The sequence below is a fragment of the Dysidea avara genome, chromosome 11 (genome assembly GCF_963678975.1).
Source record: "Dysidea avara chromosome 11, odDysAvar1.4, whole genome shotgun sequence".
In the NCBI taxonomy this organism is placed as follows: domain Eukaryota; kingdom Metazoa; phylum Porifera; class Demospongiae; order Dictyoceratida; family Dysideidae; genus Dysidea; species Dysidea avara.
In genome coordinates this window covers 1,351,216-1,379,135 of record NC_089282.1, presented here as the reverse complement: position 1 = coordinate 1,379,135, position 27,920 = coordinate 1,351,216, and the positions used below count along the sequence as shown (strand labels likewise).

The window sequence follows — 27,920 nt, the reverse complement described above, 5'->3', positions numbered from 1 at the left end:
AACCATTTAGAAAACTTTCGTAGATCAACAACGACTATGGCAAGATTCGGAGGAAATTTTCATAGGTGAAAGATGATCTACGAAATTTTCCACCTCGAAATTTTTTACATATACGGTACGCCCCCATTATGTATATGATCAGCCAAAGCTGTTTTTCGCTCACTACGCTGGTTAATAAGGTTAGAATACTGGTACCACAATAATCTGGTGTGGTTCTGATCAAAGGGATAGTTAGCAGCCTGTCAGAGACAGTACTGAGTTTCAAGTTAGAGTATTAATTTTTAGTTTAATAACTGCACCCTTGCCATGCTCATTTATAAGTCCTTTTTAGGTTCACACTTGTGGCCACAAGAGTCTGAGGGCTATATTCAATATTTGTACACATTCTCATCTGAGTCAGTAATAAATAGCATAAAAAAATATGGAAAGGGTGTCACATAGTCAGAGTGATGCACTCAACCTTTGTGGAATGAAGACATGCACCGACTCTTCCACCAAACACCAACACTTTGTCTTCAGAAAAAACTATGGCTGCTCCAGCAGCTCTTGGGTATGCAAGCTTTCCTATATGTTGCCATTGCATGCTATCTAAATGATAACATTGAATGATATCTGAAGGTTTGTCATCCTGTGTCTCCCAGCCTCCAACTGCCACAAGATATTTACCTACTGCAACTATTGCTGAGCTGGGTAGCGGTGATTCCATTGTCTTCCATGCTGTTGACAACTTTGACTTCTTGGACAAGGGAATTTCTATACCATGGATGCTCTCTAGTAATTGGGGTAGGCTGCAGTACCATGCTGATGTATATGATTCCCTCCAATTTGGGAGCCATCCACTGAGCAGGAACAGTGTATCATCAATGATAGCTGCTTGCTTGTTGCCACTTGCTGTAGGGAGCCTTTCTGTCCTGTACCACTGCTTGGATGTAATGTCCAATACCTCAACAACATCAGTGAAGTGGCTATCCAGGCTAGCCTTAACATCATGAGCCCCTCCAATGACGATCAGGTAAGATTGGTAGAGGACTGAAGTGGCAAACAGCCGAGGTGTTATCATGGGGGGAAACGACTCATCCCATCGCTGCATAAATTCATTCCAATGATATAGTTTGTTAGTGGGCTGACCTCTTCTATCAACTCCTCCAACAGTGACTAAATTATCATCAATGACAACAGGTGAGAACCACTTAACAGGACATGGCGGCAGTAATCTGTCATCAGTTGAAGGCAAGCAGTATGCATATGCCTGAGAAGGATAGTATAATTGTGGGCGATACTGATCATCTTCTTGTTTTGTGTAACCTCCACTGATACAAACTGATTCTTTCCATTTTGTCACATGGTGTCCCCTGGTACCCACCGTAAGTGTATCTGCTTCCTCATCACTTGTGATTGTGTCAAGCTCCATTTGGAACTGGAAAAAAAAGTATGTTAAAACACACATGTGTGCACACACGCACACGCACACACACACACACACACTTTACTTACAGGTTGTGGTTCTTGTGATGGTTGTAATTCCCCAGTTGTTCCTTGTAATTGTATAAGTCTGCTAAATGATGAGTCTAGTTCTTCTTTAAGAGAACCACATTCTTGCTCCTTAAACAGTGAAAGTAAAACATGTCGACATCTAAGCAGCAAAAGTATAGTGATATTATGGACTTAATTTAATAAGAAAAAGAGTTTCTTGGCTGTAAAAATGCATGTCACAATGACAATAATGTATAGTATCTATGCTAAAGGGTTTTCATTATTGACTGGCTAGTCCAGCCTTTGTTGCAATACTAGCTACTTAATTGTGTGGCTAAGTGACAGCCAAGAATTCCCTTTATACATGAATAGGGAAGGAGTTGGATTCTTCACTTTAAGCATTTGCACAAAAATTTGAAGTTATTCGTTACTCGTGGACTAATACTAAGTGAGCCATACAATATTAAACTTTACCATTGCTGTTTTATCCTGCTTGCGTCTTTTGAGATCAGCTTCAAGTGTCATAATCTTCTTGTCCCTTTTCTTGATGTCAGCTTTTAGTTGATGACACAGCTCCACCAATTCCTGTTTAACAAAAATATATGTAACTACACAAAATTAGCACGATGCACTAACATCTACATTCCCAGAGTAGTACTTCCTTCTTTCTTTGCTTGTTGTCAGTGGTACCTTGGTCAGGTAGGACAGAGCACGGATACGTAATTGTGGACCAGTTGTAATCACAACGTTGGGGTCAAGTGCAATCTCCACTACCCCTTCACTGTAAAGGGAATTGAGCTTCCTGCGAATGTTGCCTTCAAACTTCTGCACCATAATTTGTGGGAGAAGCCAATAAAGAACTGATGAGCCAGTGTTCTTAGCCTGCAGATCAAGAGCATCCTTACTAATCTCTCCAGCTCGTGCTACCATCTCTTGAAGGCTTTTAACTTCTCCATACGTCAACAAATTCAAATCCTTTTTAGTGGTCACAGCAACCATTGTCATGCCACTGTTGGCAGTATCAGGACAAATATCGTGAGATACGGTTGGTACTGGAAGATCATTGATCGGCCAGTTAGGGTCTAGCTGGTTTTCAAACTGCCACAACTCTTTTGCAGCTTCATTGTTGTCAGAGGCATCCACTAGTGCTTGTAACACATCTCTTTTATACCAAGTGATATAAGGAGAAAGTTGTACAAACAAATCTTCTTCGGTATTGCAATTGCATAACGTCTCTTTGACTTTCACCGAAATATAAGGCATGTCATCATCATCAACACTCATGTTAAAATTTATGATGAGATCTTTCAAGTTACACTTTTTGAAATGTACTCTAATTTTGTTCACAGTTTGCCTGAACATTTTGTGAACATTTGCTGGTTTATCTGCTCTTGTGGCTACTACTTGGGACAGTGAAACGTCACACGGTTCTCCTAAATAATAAAATTAAATGAAATATCAGTGGCTGCTATACATTCCATGAACACATACAATCTTTTTAAGAATAATAGTGAAGTAAGGTTCATGGTTATTACAATTATTTTCCAAAACACTTTGTGAGCACTTGGATTCATCACACTGTAGAGCTGGCTAACTTTTGCAAGTAAAAAAATTATATTATTGACCAACTGCAGACCCCGCCTTGCATTTGTTTATATTACTTGACATTGTAGTGGCAATGGTGCATGAAGGACATGTTTATTTAGACATATTGTGTAGAGTTTCTGGCAGGATCTTGAGAAAGAGGTATTTGCTAAACCAATACTGTTGCTAAACCAATACTGAAATTACATTTCAAAAGTGTGAATAATGACTGTCACTGCCTAATACATCAACCTTGGTGGCAGAATTTCTTCTAACAATAACCAGGTAGAAAACTATGTGACCCCATTCTGTGATTGCCCCCAACATATGTAAATATCAAATACAGAGTTATATTGTACATGTTGCTTACGTTCTTCAAGAGCTGCAACTCTTACAACATAATTGATTAGTTGTGCCTTTGGCAAATTTGTCAAGACACCCAGAATTACTTCTTTTTTCTTAACATCGTTAGCTGCACTGTCCATTATTTCCAAGACAGTATCTGACAACAGACCGAGGGTAGTAGCAGCAGCTTTCAGCTTATCAAAACCAACTGCAGTAAAATCATCTTGAAGCTCAACAACCAAAGCATCACTTTGTGCTAAATATGAAATTATGACATATTGTAGACAACATAAAGGTTAATAGTTTCTCATCCGCCACAATAATTATGAACAATAAGGGTGAGTGGATATTTATTTCATTTACAGCCTGAATAAAAAAAAAAAACTTATTCAGCTGAACATATTTTTGTAAGCATTCAGTCAGTCCCCAATAGACTATTTAGCTATACAAAAATTTTTACAGCAGGTATGAGAAACTACTGTAATGATATATGTATAACTACCTTTATGAGCTTCTGCTGCCTCTCTCCTAATAGTGTCCACCATCTGTTGGTGGTCATGTAATTCAGTAAACACATCAATAAGAGCTTTAAATGTTCCCTGAAATTGTCCCCTTTTCAGCTTCCATTGGCTCAAAACTTGAAACTTTTGATGCTCATAGTCATGGGGATGGTTTCTTTTGATGGCCACAACCTCGGATTCAGTTACATCAAGGTGCATGTACACTGGTTCCCAGCTTTTTAGCTGCTTGGCAATATGAGCTAAATTTTTGTCAGAGCATGGTTGTTGTAGGGGATCCAAGTCCTATACCAGGATTACAAAATATACGTTAAAATGAAGAGTAACTTGACCAGAACCACTGTGCAAAGTTCTAGCACCTGTACACATGTGAAGAATTGCTACTGAGGAGCATAGTTCAACCATATAACTTGTAGCTTTTCAAATAAAGAACGGCATGTTAGCCTTACACAAAATTCCCAGGAAAAAAATCTTGCAAGACCAACCTTACATGTAAGATTCTTGCACAGTTCTTGTAAGAAATGTGCATGCATGCAAAAACACAGTTTTGGCTTGCATGGAAAATATCTCTCTTGCAAAATTCTTAGTAATTTATTCAGCTGACTTTCAACACATTCACTGTGTATACCAAGTCAACAAAGCCCATTGTGCATGGTTGTGGATTAAACAACCTTGATTTGATTTTGAATTTTACCTCAAACCAGTCGGCAATGCCGTTCTTCCCTGGTAGAGGAGCAAAGACACAACATACGTACATACATACATACATACAAAAATTAAATACAACAGAACACATACATTAACACATGTACAACCAAACAATTACAACATAAGCACACAAACTATTATACACACAAATTACTATTTAAATCAAAATTAACACATATATAAAAATAAATCGTCTTTGAAGGTTGGTGAAGTCAAAATATCATCAGGTACTGCATTCCACCAGTAAATTGCTTTAAACTGAAAAAAAACGCTGAGTAAAAGAAAGATGACATCTAGGTGGCTGAGCAAATAGCTGAGTAGTTCTAGTGACATATTGATGTTGGCGTCCAAACTTAATAGGTGGAACTAATGAAATACGTTGCAGCTGAAAATACTGATGGTGCATAGCACAGAGTGAGCAATACTGAATCTCACTACATAGTGGTAACCACTGTAATGAATGGAATTGATGTGTGACGTGGTCGCACCTCCGAAGGTCCAAACAAAGTCGAACAGCTCAATGTTGTAAACAATTTCAAGCGATTGATACTAGTCACTGTCAGGGGAGGACCCCAAACTGGCAAACAATAAACTAGGCGAGAAAACACCAAACTCTCAATCAGCAATTTCAACAAACTTGGTGATTATATGCATGAGCCTAGCATGTCAGTTAGAGACTGGAATCTTAGTGGGTTTTAAAACTCTTAATTGGCTTCATCTAGAATGCACTATCCACAGTATCCTCTAACTCTATACAGTGAGTGTACTGGAAGTATGTTTCTACTCATTTTTAGGACCAGAAACCTCATTATCCAACTATATAGTTTCAGAGATATGATATGTTAGCATGGCTTGTTTGTCACGATGTTTTAAGGAACACCTGCGAAGCTGAAGAACAGCTTTGGCTGATGCTGACTCCAAAATAACAATTGGAAAAGAAATAGAGTGGCTTTCAAGGGCATGTTATGATGTGGCCATTGAGCTGCCCTTATAGTCACTTCTTGGAGAGATCATAAGACAGTCAACCATCAGGATGAGGCTAGGACAGACATGTGCCAAAGGATTTTGGGGGCAGTGGTAAAGTGCCTTTTTTTGATATAAGGGTATTTCACCCAAAATTTAATGCACAAAGCGGTTACTGCAACACCACTTCATCCCCAGTGCCAAGAAGAGAGAAAATGGTGACTGTGTCAGAGAAGTTGAGCAGGCTTCCTGTACTCCTCTCCTCAGCTGTCTTTGCAACCACTGCCAGTAGGGAGGCAGTAGCGTTTATTGTTGGCCTTCTCACCATCTGTCTTGCCATAGACTCGGACTTGGGTTCATTGCACAGTATCCTTTCTCTATATACTCCATTCAGCTACAACATGCACACGTAAAATTCGGTAACCATTAATATAAGTTTTTGACATCTGAGCGGAGTTTACACATGCGAGTATCAAGTCCATGGACTTGATAATGGATCAGCTGCAACCCCTCTAATACTAACATACAGTAGGATTGACTGATGCCTCAAATGTAGTGTTCTGGCAATTAGTTTCAGCTAATTATAGCTTTTTAAATATTACTGTAGCTGTATATAGAGTCTAGTTTGTTTGCATGCATGCATGCAATGGAGCAGATTTACTGATCTGCCCACCATGTTTGCCTTGCATCTAGACCAGCAGCATACATTCCAAACGACAAAAGTGAAGGCTGTGCAGGTGTATGATCATTCAGAGGGAGTGGCATAACATATGTTTCTTCTGTGTTATAATTAAATTATAACACAGAAGAAACATTACATACACATATCAATTGACCTTCACTGTATACATACCTGGATGTTTGATTCCTCGCTGACTTGTTTCGACATAGCGAAGGACTGTAACGGGCGTGGCACCACACAGAGCTTAGCGCCTTACCTTATCTAGTCGGGCGCACGAGACTAGTCCGTATCGTCATAGATATACAGACAAGTACCCATATAAGCATCAAGTATCCACGGATCATTGTTACCCCCTTCGAAAAAGGCAGGATAGTGAAATACGCCATTCACAATACGTTTCTGTAAAATGTCAATATGTTAGAGTGTTTGTTTAGTCGTTGGTAAGCCTTCTTTGCGAAAGGGGGTGGTTAATTAGCGGTAGAGCCTGGTTTGTAGGTGTGTCCCTCGATGCGTAGCCACCATTATCCAGGGAACCAGACTTATAGCGCACGGCAACTAAGTATTAATGTTTTAGGAAGTACTCACAAGAGTAGAAGTAGTCTTCTGTGATAAATTCGAAGATATTGCTACTTCCGGTAACAATGATCCGGCACGAAAAACCGGATGATTCCAATCCCGGGTACTTGTCTGTATATCTATGGTATCGTACTATTTATATTTCGCACACGCCCCGCTGTTATTGCTTTCCTAAACCGCTTTGGGCTGAGAGCCCAAGTAGCAGGTTTTTTCATTGCTGTCTTTACTAAACGGCAAGAGAGGTTTTAATGTAACTAGGTAGTTCAGGCCCTTATCATTGAGTTAGATATTACAGTATACCATCTCTAGCTCTACCCACAGTGCAGTGAGACGAGAGAAGAAGTGACACAAGAATCACAGCCAACACAATTCTGTCTGTAAATTAAAACAACTGTCCATATTGTTTCTCATGATGGAACTAAGGTATACAGTTTATCATCATATTGTCCATCTAATTATTCTATCTATAGCAGTACCACAGCGGCTGTTCTGGCCATGCTAGAATGTCCTTATTATACATGTCTGAATTCAGGGATCCAAACGTGCAATACAAATGGGACCAAGGATTATCAACAAGGTGCCCACCTTTCAGGGTGTCCTATTTGAGGTAGTGCTCCCTGCACTACCAATGCCTGCATCACTACCACAACCATACCACATGCATGAACAGTTACATTAAAATTTTATGTATCTGATTGAGATTATAGTACATGTGCATCAGTCAATCAATATCTGGAGAATCATTTTTTGTTGTCTTCTGTTCTTTCCTCTTCAGAGCAGCCTTGTGCACTTCACTCAGAAAATTCATCATTCCTGATGAGACAATGTACTCCATATAAGGCACACCAGATAGGACGGATTACCTGAACTGGATGCCCAGTTGGACAGTGAGGATGGCATGTTGCACTTTGGATCATCAACGTAAGTCACCTCAAAATAAAATCCATCCTAATAAGGAAAAGAATAAACACTACAGTAAGCGATTGATTATTGACCACTATTATATTCCATGAAGCCAACATCATTTAATGTACTAATAGTTTAACAACACTTCAAGTACAAGTAGAGTCTGTGCCTATACTTGTCATCTTCCAATCCACTATACCTTCTCAACACTAGTGTCTGCAGCAATCACCATCACACTGTCGTAGTTATCAACTCGTACACACCCTCGTGATGGTGGAACAGCAGGATGTTGGGTAGACCTGTGGGTAGAGCAGTGATAACAGGGGGAGGGGCTGGATGGACAAACCTGTTAAGCAGGGCGATGGCATGAGGCAGAGTAACACTCCTCCTGACAAACACATAATCTCTTTTGGACAGTGGGAACTAGGAGAATAAAACAATATTACACATCGTATGATAAGTAAGAAATATACAGTGTATAAGCTGGTGAAGCCAACAGTGTTTGGACTAACTATTCAGTGGAATATCTAGACTTTCCCTATTGGTAGGGCACAGCTAGGGCACTGTATATGCTGCTGGAGGCAGGGGCAACCCCCCCCTCTGAAAAAAAACAAACAAATTTCAACAGCTGCAAAATGGAATCTGAGGCCATTTCAGCTACAAAAAGCATGCTTTTAGATTTTTCATGAAGTAGCTAGTTTATAGCTATATTCAGATTGTACAGTAACACTATAAACAAATTAGAACAAGACAACAAACACTACACCTATACCTGATGAAATCTTACAAGGATCTATAGATACAGTGAACTACAAAAACACTAGGAAGACACGTCCTTATCAATATCACCAAGTGATTTAATCATGTGCTCAATTGGTGGGCGTTAATTAGAATCGTAATAATCATTGGCTTTGTGACAGCTCAATACTAATAATTTGGTGAGTATAGAATAACTTGTTAGATAATGCAATGACCCATGAAAAGTTGGGTTTAGTAATCTTCAGTTTGGTAGGGCACTAACCAAATTTGGCAGGGCCTAGGGCCCTAACATAGATACACCACTGCAGGGCTCAACCCAGAATATAAACCTAGAGGGGGCGAAGTAAGTCGCTTCGGATTCTAGGGGGGTCTGGGGGCATGCTCTCCCAGGAAAATTTTGAAAATTTAGGTGTAAATATACTCAATTTTGGTGAAATTTTACTGTGATGCCATTGAATATTGACCATTGGATTATACAACTTTGGGACCAATTAAACCTTTCCATTTCTCAAGGCTTTAGGTATAAACCTGGGGGGGGGGGCAATAGCTAACCCAGAGGGGGCCTGTGCCCCCCCCGCCCCCCCCCCCTAGATTAACCCCTGCACTGTATACATTACAAGTGGGTGCAATTGATAAGTGGATGATTGAATGAATCGGGGATCTAAAAGTTGGTCAGTATAGACAAGTGGTAATCATGGTTCAACAATATGATAAGTCTTGCACTATGGTTATGTCATGTACACATGTACTATGTTTAGCAGCATGTGCATGTGTGTTGTGTAGTCCATACATGTCTGTCATCTTCTCAACTTACAGGAAACTTCACCTCCCAATACAACACTTCACTGTGGCTCACATCATCACAGTCCACCACCTTCATATTACCAGTGTAGTCATCCCACTGTTGTCGTAACATAGGATCAGCCTGCAAGCAGCCACACCCATGTGATCAAACATACAATCATAAACCACACCCACCTGCACTGCCAGGAAGTCAACAGCAGTGATGTCATCAAACCTGCTAATAACTACAAAGACATTATAACCATACAATAATGTGGCCATAACACACACCTCTATACTGACTGAGATTGGTGTTCTGGTAGGGTCGGACAAACAGAGTTGTATCATTGGATTGATATGATAGTTGCCAATCAGTTTCATCATCACACGACTCAGTTTTACTACTAGGGGCACTGGCAACTGATGACAGCTGCTGCTGAGGTGTCCAATGGCCAACAGTTACATTGCTGTAATCAGCACCAACCAACGCATCTTCAAACACACACACTGGTACAGGTATCCCAGTGTAGTCATTTACCACAGAAACCATCCCATTAACAAAGCTGTCAATCCACTGATGTGGTAACTTGTCTTGTACAGACAGAATGTTCCAGGTTGTGAGCAAAGACTGCAGCAAACTGGTACTATCTTCATTATCTGTTTGTTGAGTACTCCTTCCCAAACACTGCTGGGCCAATAATGATGGGTTGTCACACAATAACACATGACTAGGTTTGCAATCATCATTAGGGGCACTAGATGGCGTCACTGTTTCATCACTGCCACTAAAGTATTCCGTGATTCCTTTATAAGAACTGTACACCGCACCCAGTGTGTAGCCTACCATCACATCCCACCATGAAGACAAACTCAGTTTATCATCATTGTTTACTACCTGTGTTTGTTGAGGGTTCTGTTTAGCATTATGTTTAGCTCTAGCTTTTTTGTTCTGCTCAGGTACTGCATTAGATTTGGCAGTTAACATTTTCAGTTGTTCTTGTTTGCGTTGTTCTTCTTTTCTTCGTCTGGCTCGTTGTTCTCGCATCAGTGCAGTACTCCGGCTGACTGGCATTGGGGACAATACTGGGGTAGCTCTAATGGTGTCCACTCTTCTCTTTGCTGTGGTTTTCTTCTTCTTCAGTGTGGATTTGTTCTCGGGAAGTTTTAGTGACTCAGTCAATGGTGCGCCTCTTCTTTGCTCTGATTCCCTCAAACACCTTCATGTGATAAAATTAGCATTGATCTACAGCGTATGGGTATTGAACAGTAGTCTTGTGTGGCCAGACCCTACCCTCGCTTATTGATTATAAAAGCACCTAGCTGCAGGTGGAATAGCAAAGACACCCTGAGCCTTTTCAGGATGATAATGAAACACCTGGTTGACTTTCATCATGCCATGTCATGTATTGGGCAGTTAGTGAATTTGCTTCTCTGTTGACTTACTAGCAAGCCACCAGCCAACAATGAGAGTGCCATGATGGAAGTCAATCAGGTGTTTCATCATCACTCTGAAAAAGCTCAGGGCAAACCCTCACACAGCTAGGCACTATGCAAAGAGTATGATCAAGACTGAACAGCTGTGTAATAATGATACAGTACAAGAAACAAGACAAAAGTCTATGATACTGCGGTTGGTGAAAAGGCATGTCTTGAGCCAAAGCAAGGTTGAAACCAGCCTGTAGCCCCTAGTCAAGTTATGTTTGACTGAAGGCATCGGTCAGGCAGTCAGTCAGGCAGTCAGTCAGGCAGGCAGTCAGTTAGTAGAATCCTAATTATCTTTTTGAAATTTGTTGGGATTACTTTGAAGACACAGTAGGGTTTGTATATGTTTACCCAATACTGCCAAGCTGTTGTGAAGGAAAACTGAGGTTGATTTTTTGGGCAGGTGAGCCCAAACCTCCATGATCTCTACTATACAGTACTACCATACTGTATGATACACCATTTATTGGAAAGTAACCTAATCCTGAATTAAATCATTATACAGTGTAACATTATGGCAAGTCACATCCTAGTAACAATAACAAGTATTTTACATATAAGGTGATTATTTAGTCACTTTAATAGTTTTGATGTGTACAAAATTTTCATGGATGAAACTATGTATAAAATGGACCCAGAATATTTGGTCCAGTGCAAACTAGTTCAGCAACATCCGCAACGACGTTTCTTGATGTTGCAGTTATGTTCCTGATGTCACTAAAAAAAAGAGGGTGCTATAGTTTGGGGGCTTTGTACAGTGAGCCAGAGGTATTATTATTGGTTGAGGTAGCTATGACATTTATACACACCCCATACAAAATGATGGTAACGTCATGCTAATATGATGAAATACCTTCAGATTGGCATTGTGAGTTATATATAGAGGCTGTCCTATTTTGGAGAAGACATGTGAAGCCAGGAGTAATGCTACACTTTGACTCGATTTTTGAAAGATTTACTAGTGATAGCCATAGGCTCAACAATCCTGCCAGCCCAAAACATTAAAACAATATACAACACAACACCTACAGCAAAACAAACACAAAGTTTGACCCTGAATTTGGGGGTCAAGAGTTGTACTACAAAATTATCACTGCTTGGGCTTCTATCCTATAAGGTAAGTAAGGGGTTTCTGGACAGCTGGGTATTCCAGACACTCCGTTTTTAATTCACTACTGAAGGATGGAATAGAAACCAATCAAGCTATGGCTTAAGTACCTAAGTACCCTACTTGTGTACTATAAAATACTAAAGTTTTATTTTGATAGCTTTAAGGATTACCGAGATCCATCACAATTTGCCTGCATGTGTAGAATATTTTTGTGTAAAAAACTTTCACTACGCATGTTAACAGGATATTGAGGGCACTATACGTAATTCTAAGCAACCATAGGCAGCACAAATGATCAGCTACACTATTCTGTGAACGTATATATGAGTTAGAGATAGTACAACTGGAATCCAAGCCCATTACCTGCATCGTGTTAACTATCAAGCACACTCAACAGCCCGGAGAAGCCCCAAGCAAGGATCCGTGGGGCCACACTACTCAACTATGGTGTTACAGTGTTAAGGCAAGGACTGATACAGATTTCCATGTAGTATATCAAATGCTGCATCTTCGAAAGCGCTGCAAGACACTCGCATGGTCCGAGCTAGGCTTGCAGCAGTTCTGCTTCTTAAAAATCGCGTCACCAACAAAGCAACCAGAATGCTATCAGTCTCTGCTGGGCCATGACACTCAATAGAGTGCAGCATTTCCCATAACAATGCCAGGTACACCTTCTTTTACTGGTGTCCGGCAACCCCAGCCACAGAAAATTTTAGCAATTTCTCAAACTGCTAATTTAGACTGCTCTTTCTCCTAACACTCTACCGCCCACAATTTATACCAACAATAGCCTAGTTCATTGGCTACAATTTGGCACTAGAGCATTTTAGAATCCGTGTTTCTCTCGAGGAGAAATGAACGTGTACAAACTTTGTCCGGAAACGCCCGCCACAGTATTTAGGCACTACTGTAGCATACAGCACGTTTCTATTACCCAAAATGTCGATAACTGCCCTTCACAAAAGGTCACACACGCTCACCTCAGTACTTCTTCGTCTGTAATGCGCTCACGGTCCCACAGAAATCCCGCCACGGCACACAAAGCGAGTCTCGACATGGCTACAGCTCGGAGCCTTCCAAACCAAGACATTACAAGGACAATTACATGATATAAACTCCCACAATCACAACAAGACGCCTCAAGAGACGCCTGCACGAGGTGGTCACGTTCACGACAACAAGCGTTGTGCACGTGATCCAAGCAACGTGCAATTCTAATTGAAGTCCATCATGTTATCAGCTTAGGAAAGTGACCTCGCAAGTGACTGAAGTAAGATTGTACTTTGCTCCTTTATTTTCTTTTACTACGTTATTTCTATAGCGCATCATGTCGCAAGACTTTTACCTCAGATATTACGTTGGACACAAGGGAAAATTTGGTCACGAATTTTTAGAATTCGAGTACAGACCAGATGGTGAGCATTGATGTTATTAACCGTGACACACACACAGACTAGTAGTTCATGAGAAATTTTTATAATTTGTCCAGACAGCAGAAAATGTTATGTGCGTGGTGTCACAGTTGTGGTGTAACTGTTACAGGCAAACTCCGATATGCTAACAACTCAAACTACAAGAATGACACGATGATCAGGAAAGAGGTTTGTATTGTGTTAACTGTCACCAGTGGGCACTAATTAGATACAACAGGTCCACGTTAGCAAGATCGTCATGGAGGAATTGAAGAGGATTATCGAGGACAGTGAGGTATGACATAGTGTTGCTAGAACTACCTTAGAGCTAAATCATAATAATCAAGAGTGTCAAAATGGGTGTTCAGCCCCCTTGTCAGACCAAGTTGAACTATAGTATTAAGTATTAACAGCCCTTGGGGTGTGTGAGAAGTTGTGTAATGGATGAGCAATTCTGAGTCCTAGTTATGGCTTCTTTGACGTGACTACATGTTGCTAGAGGATTAGATCACTACCTAGTCTGGGATTTTGTCTCCAGTTTTAGTTTGAAGATACAACACACTAAACACTGTATGTACACTTCCACTGAATATTTAATGCAATTTGATCTAATACAACACATAACTTAAATTTGATCGAACGCAGCACGTCACTCTGAGAATCAAATATCCGTTCTGGACATGTGTATGAGAAAATAAGTAGTTGGTAGTTTCAGTGTCCTAAGTAGTAATGATCTTGAAGGATTGTGAGTGTTTTAGGACATGACTGCACAAAATTTGGTCTTGGACCTTTCTACAGAGTGCAGCATTTACTGCTTTATCATGGATAAAAGAACGTATTATTTTAGTAGTGCAATAGAGGGTTTTGTTCCCTAGTCTTATGTACGTAAGTAACAATCAAATGTTTGAGGCTTGAGAAAATCTAGTTGCGTGTTTTCAATGTATTCATGGGTATCTCCATATTCAATCTATTTGTAATGTCTATGCACATGACGTGATTGTATCCTGCAAGACTTTTTCTATAGTGAGGTGTACAGCCATCCCAAAATTTAACACAGCCATTATCATTCCCTACTCTTTCCTACAGATCATGCAGGAGGATGATAAGTTATGGCCACAGCCAGACAGGGTAGGCAGACAGGTAGGTCACATGATCAATTAGTGGGTGGGGATCATGATACTGCACACACTGTAGGAGCTGGAGATAGTACTAGGTGATCAACACATCTCCTTCACAACATCAAAGATAGGATCATTAGTGGAGATCAAACAAACCAAGTGAGTGATAAATGAGTACTAAGTTAATAACTCTTATCACACAAATTAAACATGGTACCAAATTAATATATCCTTTTCATGGCTGAATTTCCTGGTGCACTTTACAAGACCTGCCGAATCATACTATATAAGCCTCACTGTACACTAAACCACTTGGTTACCATATAAATGCTGTGGACTAACAATCTCGAGTGGGTTGTTTTTGTTTACATAAATAAAACCACAAAGTAATTATTATAAGACAACAAAACTACAAAATATGCTAAAAGTAGCCTTGACAAACAGACAGCCTTGACAAACAGACAGCCTTGACAAACAGGCAGCCTTGACAAACAGACAGCCTTGACAAACAGACAGCCTTGACAAACAGACAGCCTTGACAAACAGACAGCCTTGACAAACAGACAGCCTTGACAAACAGACAGCCACAACTAAACTATCTACAAATAAGTGTTACATTGTATGTATGTGGTTTATATTGTCTCCTACTGAATCGCCATCTTCACGGTTGGTTTTATCACAAATCCAGTGTCACACATGCATATACGCACATGATGGAATCATGCCACATGTCTGAAAAACCAGCAACAGTCTTGCCGGTTGTCGTAGCCTATCTATAACAATGTATCATTGTTCAAAACATAACTATCAACTCAGAGTCAAATACAAACAAAATAGCCCTATTTTTGAGTTACCGGTCATGTAATAAACCCACAATAGTGCGTGAACTATCTGGTTATCCCAGAAATGGGACTCTCTGTGGGCGTGCCCGCTTCAGGATTAGCATATCGTACTATGAAATGTACAATAGAAGCGCCAGTGTGTTGGAATTGCACTCTGTGTGTTTTATACCGTTGTGCTGGGAAAATCCAGTTACAGCCATGAAAGGACTTGTTTATTAGCTAGGTAAACAGAAGAGGTTGGTCATGTGACATAGCCCTGTGACATCATAGTCCTGTGACATCATAGCCCTGTGACATCATAGTCCTGTGACATCATAGTCCTGTGACATCATAGCCCTGTGACATATTTGCTATATGTAATTATTGCACAACTAAACATGTCACTTGTTGCAAAGTCTTTTTATTACATCACAAGTGAGAATAAATATGCAGTATTTGTTGTTGTTTTTTGTTACACAAAGTGTTGGGTGGCTGAAAGAAGGGACTTGGGCGTTGTAATTTATTGGTTTGTGATTATAGAATACTATTCTTGATATTGAGGTTGGGCACCGCCTAAATGCTGTTAATGTTTTTAAAATACTAAGAGTGATAAAGAAGTGTTTCAAATATGAGCAAACAGATTCTTTACGGAGCACACAGGTTTCTCATTCTCTGTAAAGCCGGCTAGCAGCACCTGCTTCTTCTTTTCAATTCCTTGGCAGGCACTTTAGCATTCATATTATGGTTCTTTGAGGTGATTTAACTTGACTACAAGTCTCCTTGAGTGTTGTGTGTGTAATGTGTGTAACAGAATTCCCTAGTAGTCCGTAACTGTCTGTTAGTGGGAAGTGTGCCAATTTGTGTATAAGTAAACTAAAGTGTTTCTGTGTTGAGTTTACACTTACATAACAAGTAAATATGGTATTGACCACAAGAGCTAACTGCCAGTATGCCATTTGGCAGTACAGTGTTTACCCAGAGGAGATTGGAAGTGTAGGTGGAGTGCCTGCATTGAATGGTGGCTGTGATTCTTATCTCTAACCCTCTTTTTCATGTCTATGATCCTCAATAGGGTGTACACCACTACTGTAACATCTAGACATTACAGCAGCCATTAAAATTATCCTGCCGTATAGTGGGTTATTTTTGAAGGAGTTTAATTTTCGAATTATTCGAAGAACACAGCTTCTATGAAAATTTAGCTCTTTGAATATAAAGCTGCCTTGTGCTAGGTTGGATGAATTCTGTCCACTAACAGAAACTTCACATTTTATCATCCCGGGTAGAAGAAATACAGAATGTATATCTATTATCCGTATCTGCTCACCAGGCCAACAACTTCACTTTCTTTAATAATGCTGCAACCAGTGGCCACACCCACGGCAAATCGATTGTGAAGATTATTCATTTCCCATTGGGAAAACCAACTTTCCCCTAATGGAGCAGTCCATATTTCTTTTAAATACAATAACTTGAATTGTACCACACCGTCTTCACTTAATTTAGTGCACGCACTTGCAAATTTATTTTTGTGGCACTAGATGCATGACAGTAGAACATTCGAAAATTAAACATTCAAAATTTGCTTTAGCAACTGCTCTTTGAAAATTTCCATTTTGAAATTAACCCATTATACAGTATTTAGTGAGACACTGTTATGTCACTCAAGTGGTATTTCAGTACTCATTTCAATTAGTGCTGAAACGAATAACAATTTTTACTATTCGAATAGTTGTGAGCAAATCAACTGAATATTTGATTATTCTTTGAACTTATACTTCTATTGAATAAGTACTGAAACCTTTTGTTAGGGAGCAAGGTACCGTATAGTAAAAAACTTTGGCGAATTTGGCGAATAAGGTTCGATTCGCCAAAGTTTTTTACCGCCATTTTTTTTTTCTTTTCAGTTATCACATGATCACAATCGAGTGGCCACGTTGACGGATTGTGATGAAGTCTATCCTTCAATATTTCAAACCGCTACCAAAAGAGAAGACAGAAGATATTGCTCTACCTGCTCCACATGGACTGTTAAGCAGCAAAGTTCCACCGGGAGCAATCGAAGCGGCCAATGAAAGGGTATTGTCTAAGCTACAACCTCTGTCGTCAACGAAATCCTCCAGTGATGCTGATTCCAGCAGGGGTAACTACATAAAAGTGAGTGATGCCCAAAGATTTGCTATCGCAAAGCGAGCGGCACAGTTTGGAACAACCGCTTCGATGAGATATTTTGCCAGCAAATACCCTGATCAATTTGCGTCTTTGAAAGAACCTACTGTTAGGAGGTGGAAGAATAAATATAAGGCAGACTTGGCAAATAATGAATCTGTTGGCACTGTGAATGACGATTCTGAACAGGAAGAATCACGAGAACTCTGTCTGAAAAAGACTGGACGACCACTTAAGCTGGGTGAAGAACTCGATAAACAGGTCAGGGAGTATGTTGGGGTTCTAAGAGCTAAGGGCCTTGTTATCAACACTGCTGTTGTTATAGCTAGTGCTGAGGGTATACTCATGCACAAAGATGCCAACTTATTACAACAAATCACTTTGACAGAAGGATGGGCAAAGTATCTGTTACGGCGAATGGGGTTTGTGAGGAGGAAGGCTACAACAAAAGCTAAAATCTCTGTTGAGGACTTTGAAGAAATCAAGAGAGACTACGTTTTAGACATGGAGGTAGTGGTATCAATGGATGAAATTCCTAAGGAGCTTATGATCAATCTGGAATACATTATGTTCCAGTTTCAGATTGGACGATGGCTGAAGAAGGGGCAAAACGGGTTGAATTGGTAGGCAAAGACGACAAAAGACAGCTAACTGCTGTTTTTGCAGGTTCCATGAGTGGAGAGTTTTTGCCACCTCAATTAGTTTATCAAGGGAAAACAACACGTTGCCTTCCACATTATGACTTTCCGTCGGATTGGCACATAACATTTTCTGCTAATCATTGGTCAAATGAGGACACGATGAAAGAGTACATTACCTACATTATTCTACCATACATCCATAAGAAGAGGGAAGAATTAAAGCTTGCTAGTGATTATCCAGCATTGCTTACCTTTGATAATTTCAAAGCCCAGTGTACTCATGCAATCCTCACTCTCCTCGATCAAAATAACATTAATGTTGTATTGGTTCCAGCAAACTGCACCGATAGGTTGCAACCACTAGATTTGAGTGTGAACGAATCAGTGAAATCTCACTTACGAAACGAGTTTCAGACCTGGTATGCCAAGAAAGTATGTACACAGTTGCAAGGAGAGTCGAAACACGAACCTGTTGATTTAAAACTTAGCACAGTCAAGCCATTGGGAGCTGGGTGGATGAAATCTTGCTATGACTACATTAAAAGCAAACCTGACATCATTATAAATGGCTTCAGGGAAGCTGGAATTCTACTTTAACTCAACCAGTATTTGATTTTAATGATAAATTTATTAATGCAATAAATTATTTAATGAATCATAACACACACTATAGCAAAGCATGAGAAGTAGTGGGGTATATATCCACATTATTTAATTGCATGCCCTGAAAATGGAGTCATTTGTTTTGCAGCAAAACAGCGGACTAGGTGCATTCTCATTGCCGACTGTTTATACTTTTGCTTGCTTGGGTGTAATCCAAAAGCCAAGGCTGTAGCATTAGCAATAGAGAACAGCCCAGAATCCATCCCTCCTTTCTGCTTTTGACAACGTCCCATTGTTATGGTGAACTTTGGAAAATTTGCTGTAGCAAAGAGTTTGTGAATTATTCCAGTTGTTTCTTGATCACAGTGATTGAACAACGTATCAAAAACCTTCACTTCACCTAACTTGCAGTTTATAGTCGAAGCTGTAACCCAGTGATGCCTTGCTTGACAGTGAACAATTTGGATGCAGTTAGTGAGGAAACCATTTGGAAAAAGCTGATTTCTTTCTTGAAAAAGTGTAGACTGAAGTGCACTCACTTTTGGATATTGAGCTTTTAGCAACTCCTGTGAAAGATTGATCTCAAGATCAGAGAGTTCTAGGCCCATTATTATGTCTTCTTCACAAAAGTTTTTTGGCTTCTTTTTTGGTGGTGACTGATCAACCTGATCTTGAGTGCTGCATTGAGCAGTTAAATCCACCATTGATACAGACCCATCTATAGATTCCATAGCAACTGGCGGTGCAGTTGACTCAGCACTGGCATTAGCAAGAAAGTCCAAATTAACTAAATCATCCACACAATCTGCAGTTTTTATGCCCAACTTTACATTGATGGTTTCCTGTGTCTTTGCCCATTCCTTTTGGTTATCTATAATGTAGGTTAAAATACAAGGAATTTCTAATCCTCCTTGCTCAAGGTCAGCTGAATAACATCGGTGCCCATTTACCCTACACTGAATCGTGCCACCACGCCTTATAAAGATTGAGCTCACTTTAGAAATCTTCCTAGGAACGTGTCCCACAGTCGAAAGTACTCCAGAAATATATTTCTTGATGGCAACGGCATGTGTATCGTGACTATTTCCAGGTTCTCGTTCGCATAAAAGTTCATCGTATGCGGTTGGATTCGGCCATATACTTTGGTACTCATGATAACCTCTGCTGCTAGAGTCCACTGAAAAACGAAACCACGATCTTGGCATCGCAGGAGACTACAGCAAACTACACGCTTTCACTAGCACGTGGTTCTGGTTTGACCAAACCAGTTTACAAGAGTCCACGTGCCTTGTCGTACGCCATTACGTAATTTCACAAAAGCCACCCAATCGTCAATGTTTTTTTCGTCAATTTTCAAACTGCGGGCATTCGCCAAACTTTTTTACCGTCAAACTTTTTTACTATACGGTAAACCCTAAGAGCTATTTCTATCTTTTCTAAACTAGAATTTTTACAGCAGACGCATCACTTCATTCACAATCTCAAGTTTCAAGCTGGCGTTTCCATCTGAATACAGTGTACAAAGTGCTAATGATTATTTGAATAGTGTATTAATGAATCAAATAGTGTCATACCGACCAAGTAGTCAAATAACCGATTAATCGTTTGAGCACTAATTTCAATACAAGTGCTCCCAGCCATATTCAGTGAAACCTTGTTAATAGGGTCATCTATGGGACCCATGATAAGTGGCCCTATTACTGAAAACCTCGTTAATGCGGCCATAAAACAAAGTGACCTTATTATTGAGGTTTTCAACAAATCAACAATTGATCTAAACACACTATGTAGAGTTTATCACAGAGAAATGTAGGAACATACACTGTACCAATTATTCCTGAGACATAATGGTTAGAGAGACATGAAGTATACTGCCAGAATAATGGGTACAGCTTTCAGCAGTTAAATATGCACTTAAGAGCAGCAAGTTTTGCAGCAATACTTGACTGCTGGCCTTTTTGCCTAGGGAACATTGTATTAGTTTACTAGTTTGGTCCTGTGGTATGTGGCCACTGGCCTTAATAATGAGGTGGGCCTATTAATGAAAATGTAATATAATGAAAATAAGACTGCTGGACCTGGCCACTATAATGAGGTGGCCACTAAGTGAGGTTTCACTGTACTATATACACATTGTGTTACTTCTGTTGAGAGCTGTTGATTGGTGTTGAATGATGTGAAGCTTTTGTTTGTATTATAAAGAATTAAAGGAGGGGGTGGAAGACACTTGTTGAATACAACTCTTACACTGGTATTGTGCGTTTGTTAGCACGATGCAACTATGCTGAAACGCACATGCCCATAGAGGTCCCGTTTCTGGGATAACTTGATCTTTCGCTCACTATTGCGGGTTTGTTATGTAACCCCGGTAAAACTTTTCTTGTGAACAAAGTCGAGTTAAGTGTTTCTTCAAGTTGATACTAGTGTTTTCGAATACTCTGAATCGTTTCTGATGTGCTACAGTAGCTGAAGAAGACAGTCGATTGTTTTTCAAGAATGTGGCGTGATGTGCAATCGTGTATATACGCATGTGCAGTGAGGTTGTTGAGCTAAATCTTGATAAAACCAGCCAGCGAGACCATCGCTCAGTAAGCAGATGATGTAGAACTGTTTAATAGACTGTTATAGTGATTTGTACATGCTTTGTTTGTACCTGACTGTTTGTATGTACTGTTTATATCGTTTTTCGTCTCTGTTGTGTTGTTAATTACTTTGCGGTTTGTGTTGTGTAAGCATAAACAATATAACCAAGTTCGTAACTCTGTAGCAAATATTTCGAGGGGTGGTTACTAAGTAGTTTGGCGTACAGGTAGTGTTATACTGGACAATTCGGCGAGACCTATATAGTCCGCTGGGAAATTCAGCCGTGAATGGGTTAATTAAATTAAGCACCGTTAAAATGAATTATACAAAACCCATTCAATATGATGTGGGAACAATGTATCAAACTGTGGCATCATTAGAAGAAACATCATAGTTGACTAGTGTAAGAATCGCTAGGCAAAACAAAGCACTTTTACAAAAGTAAGCACATCATCTTAATCCTTACACGAAGCACAATCGAAAGAGCTAATGATCCCTAGTGATCCCTGCCATTTACTGGTGTATGTATTGCAACTATTTGGTGTTCACGTGACAAAACTATGCAATTAACGTAATATTTTCAAGTAGCGCCTAGAATGCTTCTGGTCTGTCCTGTGCTAAAGAACAGACTGAGTGAGGTGTTGATACTCGCTGAATGTGTTCTAGTTCTCATCTATATATGGAGTTCATCAACACAAAATAAGGGAATAGCTAAACAATAGAATAAGTAAAACCAGCTCATAAATGTTGCTTATAAGATCCTGGTCTTTTGCAAACTTCACTAACTTTGCAACATCTCTGTATGGCACACGATGGTGGGAAACAGTAGCTTGGTGAGCATTAAATAGGACGCACACAACTAACCATCCTAGAATGATCTATCTTTGCTAAACTTCTTTTAATACATTTTGGTATTGATATTGCTACAAAACTCAATACCTGATTCTATTCTATGCATGTAGCTATATAAACTCGTTGGCCTTCATATACACTTATAGGGTCTTCTGTAAAAAGTGATAGAGCAGCACCGCTCAAACTGTTTGGATGTGAATGTGTATAATTAACAATTCACTTTGATGTTGGTAGCAACATAAACAGTTTTAAATTTACTGTTTCCTTTTGCTGGGGAAAATTCTATAGTAGAGTGCACAAGTTGTGTTTGTGATTACAATGGATTTAAGAATTAAACCAAGGATGGTAGATAAGGTTTAGATGTTATAAAATGGTTAGTGTCCTATTTAATGCTCATCCAGCTATTGTTTATCCATTGCCATCACATGGCAGAGGAGGTTGGAAGGGTAGTAAGTGCTACGAAAAAAATTGTGTTGATTGCATGGTGGCCATGATTTCTAGCCTTCTTTGTGGTGGCCCATTGTTGCTGTCTTTCTTCATCTAGTCTTGTGTGATCCCTGACTAGGGCACACGCCACTACAGTCATAGTGAAGTACGCTGCTTAGGATGACTTCTTGGGTGTTTTTATTCATACTGTTTTCTCAAGTGGGACTCCTCTCCCTAGCTCATCAACAAAGAGTTTACTGCATCCGTGTACTGGTGCAAGATCTCGCAATTTATACATAGCCCAAGTTTAAAAAACTAACCTATTTAGTGAGGCTTAACAGGGCTTATTGTGCCAATGCCATGTACTTGTGTCGTATTTCATCAATCGGGAGGTATTTCAGCATCCAAGAAGGTCCAGTACACTTTTCAACATGCATGCTTCCTACCTCCTCTGATGACGTGGCATGCAGACATGTTACATTCTTAAAATAATTTGTTGAATTACAAGATTTAAGTTTGTTTTACTAACTCCTCGGATCTATTCCTCTAGGCTGTCCTTATTTCAGAGTTCTATTGTCTAAATGTGTGTACTTAAACGCAAGAATTCATAATATTTGTATGGGAGAGTGTCTAATTCAGCAAATGCACTGCTACAAGTAACACCTCACCTCAGGCTTCTCTTAGAAGAAAAACTTTACCTTAGTAACACCAATCATCACCTATAAACAGTTCTCTGTCATCAGCAGAAGTGAACTTGTAGCAGTGCTTTTGTACAGCCCATACAAATATTATGAACTCCTGGTTGTGTGTGATAGGTAGGTAATTGTAGCTGGACAACCATCCTCTTCCCTTACTGATTAAAAGATCTTCCTGGCCTCTTTGTATTACTCAGTGTATTATGAATTATGGATCAACTGTACCCCAATAATATAAGGATTAATAGAAGGTTTCAGAGTCTACTGTAAATGTGTGTACACTAATATAAATGTAATCATGGACAAGTGACTATTACAATGTATTATTCGTTACAGGGATGAGGAAGGCTTAAGATGTTTCTACTACTTAGTACAAGATTTGAAGTGTCTAGTCTTCTCACTCATCGGCCTTCACTTCAAGATCAAGCCCATTTAATGCACACCCTGTTGATGACACACCCTCCGCATTTATTATATATGTATATTGCTGTCTTTTGTTAACATAAAATACCAATTGTATTGTTGGTGTAACTACGAACCCTTGAGAACCAGAATGGGCAATATTTCCGGTCTATTTCAAAATGAGACACATTACTAACACCAGACCTCCTGTGGAATAACATAATGTAACAAGCTTTAGGGGATCCCCTACCTGTTGAAGGTGTGGCAGTAATGGTCAACCCAAGTGAACTGATTAAATCGACGCCCCCTTAACACAAACTCCTGTAAACATGTTAAACTAGCAAATTACTAGTGACTTGTATTATTACCATGTGGAAATTTTGTTCATGAGTAACCTCCATTTTGCTGCTGGTGTTTCTATGGTGATGTCTCCGGTTGCTCCCAGCCAATGGGGAATGTTGAAGACAGTGGGCATGTACTACAACTGACAACTGTGAAGGACCACATAATTATTATAACCTGACTACAACATGTTGATGTTGAGCTAATAATATCTTGTTTCATTGCAGATAAGCAGGAGTGGGGAACATGTAAAAAAATTGTCTAACAACAACTTGTGCTGTAAAGCCTTAATAAAAACTTGGGAACGACCTACACATAATTATAGGTTTTGTTATTAGAAAAGTATAACAAATTTTGAAGTATTGTATTTGAGCTATTGTCATCAGTGATACACTGAGACCATATACTATCAAGGGATATCAGAAATGTACTATAGTTGATTATTCCCATGAAACAATTGTAGTTGCCACATTTTTTAACCTACATAAATATTTAGTGACTGCTCTGGAAGAGTAGGTCTGATAATGTGTGTATACCCCATATCATACGGTACTGCTCAAATGTAATGTCTCGCGAGAGTGCAAACGATTAAAAAACTTGCTAATTAAAGGGTATGGCACTCGTTTTGCTCACGAGTATCATCCCAAAAGAGATGGTATGAATACTCACGGGTGCCACGCTCTTTATTTAGTGAGTTTTTTAATCGTTTGCACTCTTGCAAGATGATGTTACATTAGAGCGGTCTGTAGACCACCATTGTTACATGTCCTATCAAATACTGTATTGTTATTAAGTGCCTTCCAAGACACCTTTAGCAAGTCAATACTATTTAGTTTGAAAATTTCAAGCTTCAATTCTTCAACTATTAAACTATCAACATATACACTGACCCTTCTATCTTCATCATTATCTGAGATGGTGTAATGGCCACCAAGCAATGATTGATGATCGCCATAACCTTTAATCTTACTCACACATGAAGCCGGGTCCTCCGGGCTAGTGAGATATAGTACTCGACCTGTTGGGGTGCTAGTCATTAGGAGGGTGTTTGCTGAAAGTGTATGCTTACCATTAGAGAAGAAGCGAAGATAACGATAATATACAACAGTGTGGAAAGGTCGGTAGAACCTATCAAGAGACGCCTCCCCTTGTCTCACGTATGAACACTCACTAATGTACAACCCTATAAGAGTTTGTGTGATACTAAGTAGTCATCAAATATGGTGGGAGCAGGACACCTTGGGACCAACCAATAGTGTTCTGATTTTCCAGGTCAGTGTATGTACTAAAGGACACTTTGGACCTTACCTAAGTGTCTGGGTGTCAAGTGTCCATATTATGGTTGGTCTCAAAGTGTCCTCTACAAAGAAGTGTACACAAATACGAACCATGAAAATGAGGGTGTGGTCGTGTAATGAACATGTGTCGCCATGATCCCCCATAAGATGATGGGACACAGTCTCTGCCCCATAGCTTGGTACATGCCAGCCGCCATATTGAAGGTTGCCGTGCCAACAAATAAAAGCCTTTGCATACCTACAAGATAAGTGACAACAATATTAAGACATAGCTACATGCAGTGTGTGTTTCTGTAGTGCATCACACATGTCATGTGGGGTACCAGACTTACCCCAGGAAGACTGCACTCATAATGCCTGAGTATATACTGCGCAGGTGGCTCAATATGGTAGACATGGTTGTGCATATAGAAGCCAAAGGCTAGCTTTTATTATGTGAATGCACGAGGGTGTGTGGTATGCGTGCACACGTGTGCGTATCCATGTTACCCACCATCACCATAATGACACTCACCATGGAGACCTGTTCAAGACACTGCAGGTGCAGGTCAGAGGAGACAGTCCAGCGGAGGATGGTGATCATGATTTCTTGTGGTAGACATGAGATGTGGGCTTGCTGTAATGTGGAGATCATGTAAGCAGCTAAGTCACTATGGTAACCTCCTAACTGTGGTGGGAATATCAGGTGAACAGGTCACAAATAATGACAAGTGCTGGAAGTTTTCCACTAGTTGTGATGATAGGTTACTATGGAAATGACAAGAGCATTAACTAGTGCACACCGCTCACACACACATGCATGCACACACACGAACAACGCAAGCACGCACAAACAAACAACGCAAGCACGCACACACGAACAACGCAAGCCCGCACACACGAACAACGCAAGCACACACACACGAACAACGCAAGCACGCACACACGAACAACGCAAGCACCCACACACGAACAACGCAAGCACACACACACACACTTACCTAGTACCAACTTCATGTGTTTCTATTAAAAGCACACAAGATACCTACAGACAACATCCATAGGTGACTTACCAGTACCACTAGTAGTAGCATCATTATAGCACATCTTGTGTTCAATGTCTGGTACTAACTGTATAGCCTGACGGTAATATGAAATGGCTGTGTGTGTGAAGTGTAGTGTATTCATGGTGATAAAAGGTAACAGAAGTCGATATTCATTTAATACCTTGATAGTGGTTGCCATGTCGTTCTGCAGCTATTCCTTGACTGAAGAAAGTCTTAGCCTTTAAATAAATTCCGTAAAAATATTCGAAAATTAATTCACACCTACTTTTGTTTCAGCGTCTACGGACAGGGCATTTTGAACTTTATTCGTCGACTGTAGTTGTAGTTCCAGTTGCCATTGTTGTCTGAACAGCGATAGTTCTTCTGGCTACACCGCGACATTAGTCATGGGATATGCATCACCACACAGCAATATTTCTACCTCGTGCATATTAACAGAACTATAGGGAGCTGCCTCTTCTTCATCTTCGTCCGAACTTTCCATATGCATATTTATCGTATATTCTATTATTTTCGAATACCGTAATCTCTAATAAAACATTCAAGTCACACATTGTTGTACTATGGTTGTACTAAGCACGCAGCAGCAGCAGCACGCAGCAGCAGCAGCAGCACGCAACAGCAGCACGCAGCACGCAACAGCAGCACGCAACAGCAGCACGCAGCACGCAACAGCAGCACGCAGCACGCAACAGCAGCACGCAGCACGCAACAGCAGCACGCAGATGCAGCACGCAGCAGCAGCAGCACGCAGCACGCAACAGCAGCACGCAGCAGCAGCACGCAGCAGCAGCACGCAGCAGCAGCACGCAGCAGCAGCACGCAGCAGCACGCAGCACGCAACAGCAGCACGCAGCAGCAGCACGCAGCACGCAGCAGCAGCACGCAGCACGCAGCAGCACGCAGCAGCACGCAGCAGCAGCACGCAGCAGCAGCATGGCTGCAGCAATTTGAATTGACTTTAATACAGCAATTATCCATTATAATACAGAGTATACTGTAATAAGTGAGTGTGTAACGTACTAGATATGACGGACAGCATGTACCATTAGAGCGAGAAACATCCTCTACTAAAACAGAACCATATATACTCTAATAGAACGTTCAGATCATCTAATTCGTTGTATTAGCACATTAGGTAGAGTCTGTAGACTGAACAAAGAATCAGATAGAGATATTCAGAAAACAGTGTAGAACACCACCAGTATATCATGTCCAACATGATAGTCAAAGAACACTCAATTAAGTTTATAGTTGAACTGTTGGTGTATTATACTGTGTAAAACGGTCAACACTGCTAATGTTATACAACAACATGTACGGCTACTTTAATGGCTTAATACATACAACACTCACAATATACCAGCACTCTATCAAAACTGGTTAAGGATAATGTCTATGTGAACTTTGTGCCGAAAACTGGTATATGGCGAGTCTTCTCAATAGACCAGTCTTCACTAAGGACCTGTGTGAACTTGTGAAGACTGAAGGGTAATACCTGGTTTGGGATTTTATTCTGCAATTCACACAATTTTAGTTACATGTTTCTCACTCTTGTAACAGGCTTACCTTTCTCCACAGGTCCTTAGTGAGAAGATAAAATGTTCTTACCTTTGTACAGT

At 40.1% G+C, this 27,920-nt stretch overlaps 4 protein-coding genes and 1 long non-coding RNA gene across 6 annotated transcripts; 2 read left to right on the top strand and 3 right to left on the bottom strand.

The window, feature by feature from the left end:
* Positions 1-324: 324 nt before the first annotated feature.
* LOC136239631 (uncharacterized) lies at positions 325-6,805 on the bottom strand. Its single transcript, XM_066030405.1, has 7 exons — positions 6,445-6,805; positions 3,905-4,205; positions 3,428-3,658; positions 2,110-2,906; positions 1,948-2,058; positions 1,495-1,602; positions 325-1,417 (listed from the first exon to the last, which is right to left on the bottom strand). The coding sequence occupies exons 1-7, from the start codon at positions 6,478-6,480 to the stop codon at positions 434-436; spliced, it is 2,568 nt and encodes an 855-aa protein (XP_065886477.1). The 5' UTR covers positions 6,481-6,805; the 3' UTR covers positions 325-433.
* On the top strand, positions 6,638-8,639 carry LOC136239636 (uncharacterized). Of its 2 annotated transcripts, none has more exons than XR_010693540.1 (3): positions 6,638-7,099; positions 7,159-7,272; positions 7,320-8,639. It is a non-coding gene; the product is annotated as an uncharacterized lncRNA (long non-coding RNA). The 2 variants fall into 2 exon arrangements; XR_010693541.1 differs by having other exon boundaries at positions 6,638-7,107.
* Positions 7,520-13,097, bottom strand: LOC136239632 (uncharacterized). Its single transcript, XM_066030406.1, has 8 exons — positions 12,871-13,097; positions 9,589-10,514; positions 9,493-9,542; positions 9,329-9,439; positions 8,102-8,178; positions 7,955-8,054; positions 7,713-7,797; positions 7,520-7,662 (listed from the first exon to the last, which is right to left on the bottom strand). Exons 1-8 carry the CDS (start codon positions 12,978-12,980, stop codon positions 7,571-7,573), a joined length of 1,551 nt encoding a protein of 516 aa, XP_065886478.1. The 5' UTR covers positions 12,981-13,097; the 3' UTR covers positions 7,520-7,570.
* LOC136239635 (protein mago nashi homolog) lies at positions 13,022-23,748 on the top strand. The gene is made up of 7 exons (XM_066030408.1): positions 13,022-13,160; positions 13,212-13,305; positions 13,433-13,491; positions 13,541-13,597; positions 14,389-14,442; positions 14,497-14,579; positions 23,547-23,748. The coding sequence occupies exons 2-7, from the start codon at positions 13,218-13,220 to the stop codon at positions 23,644-23,646; spliced, it is 441 nt and encodes a 146-aa protein (XP_065886480.1). The 5' UTR covers positions 13,022-13,160; positions 13,212-13,217; the 3' UTR covers positions 23,647-23,748.
* LOC136239633 (F-box only protein 9-like) lies at positions 23,468-26,879 on the bottom strand. The gene is made up of 13 exons (XM_066030407.1): positions 26,720-26,879; positions 26,564-26,665; positions 26,459-26,516; positions 26,305-26,391; positions 26,233-26,254; positions 25,921-25,999; positions 25,767-25,868; positions 25,343-25,490; positions 25,024-25,137; positions 24,845-24,972; positions 23,981-24,103; positions 23,863-23,933; positions 23,468-23,819 (listed from the first exon to the last, which is right to left on the bottom strand). The coding sequence occupies exons 1-13, from the start codon at positions 26,786-26,788 to the stop codon at positions 23,708-23,710; spliced, it is 1,215 nt and encodes a 404-aa protein (XP_065886479.1). The 5' UTR covers positions 26,789-26,879; the 3' UTR covers positions 23,468-23,707.
* Between the last annotated feature and the right edge of the window lie 1,041 nt (positions 26,880-27,920).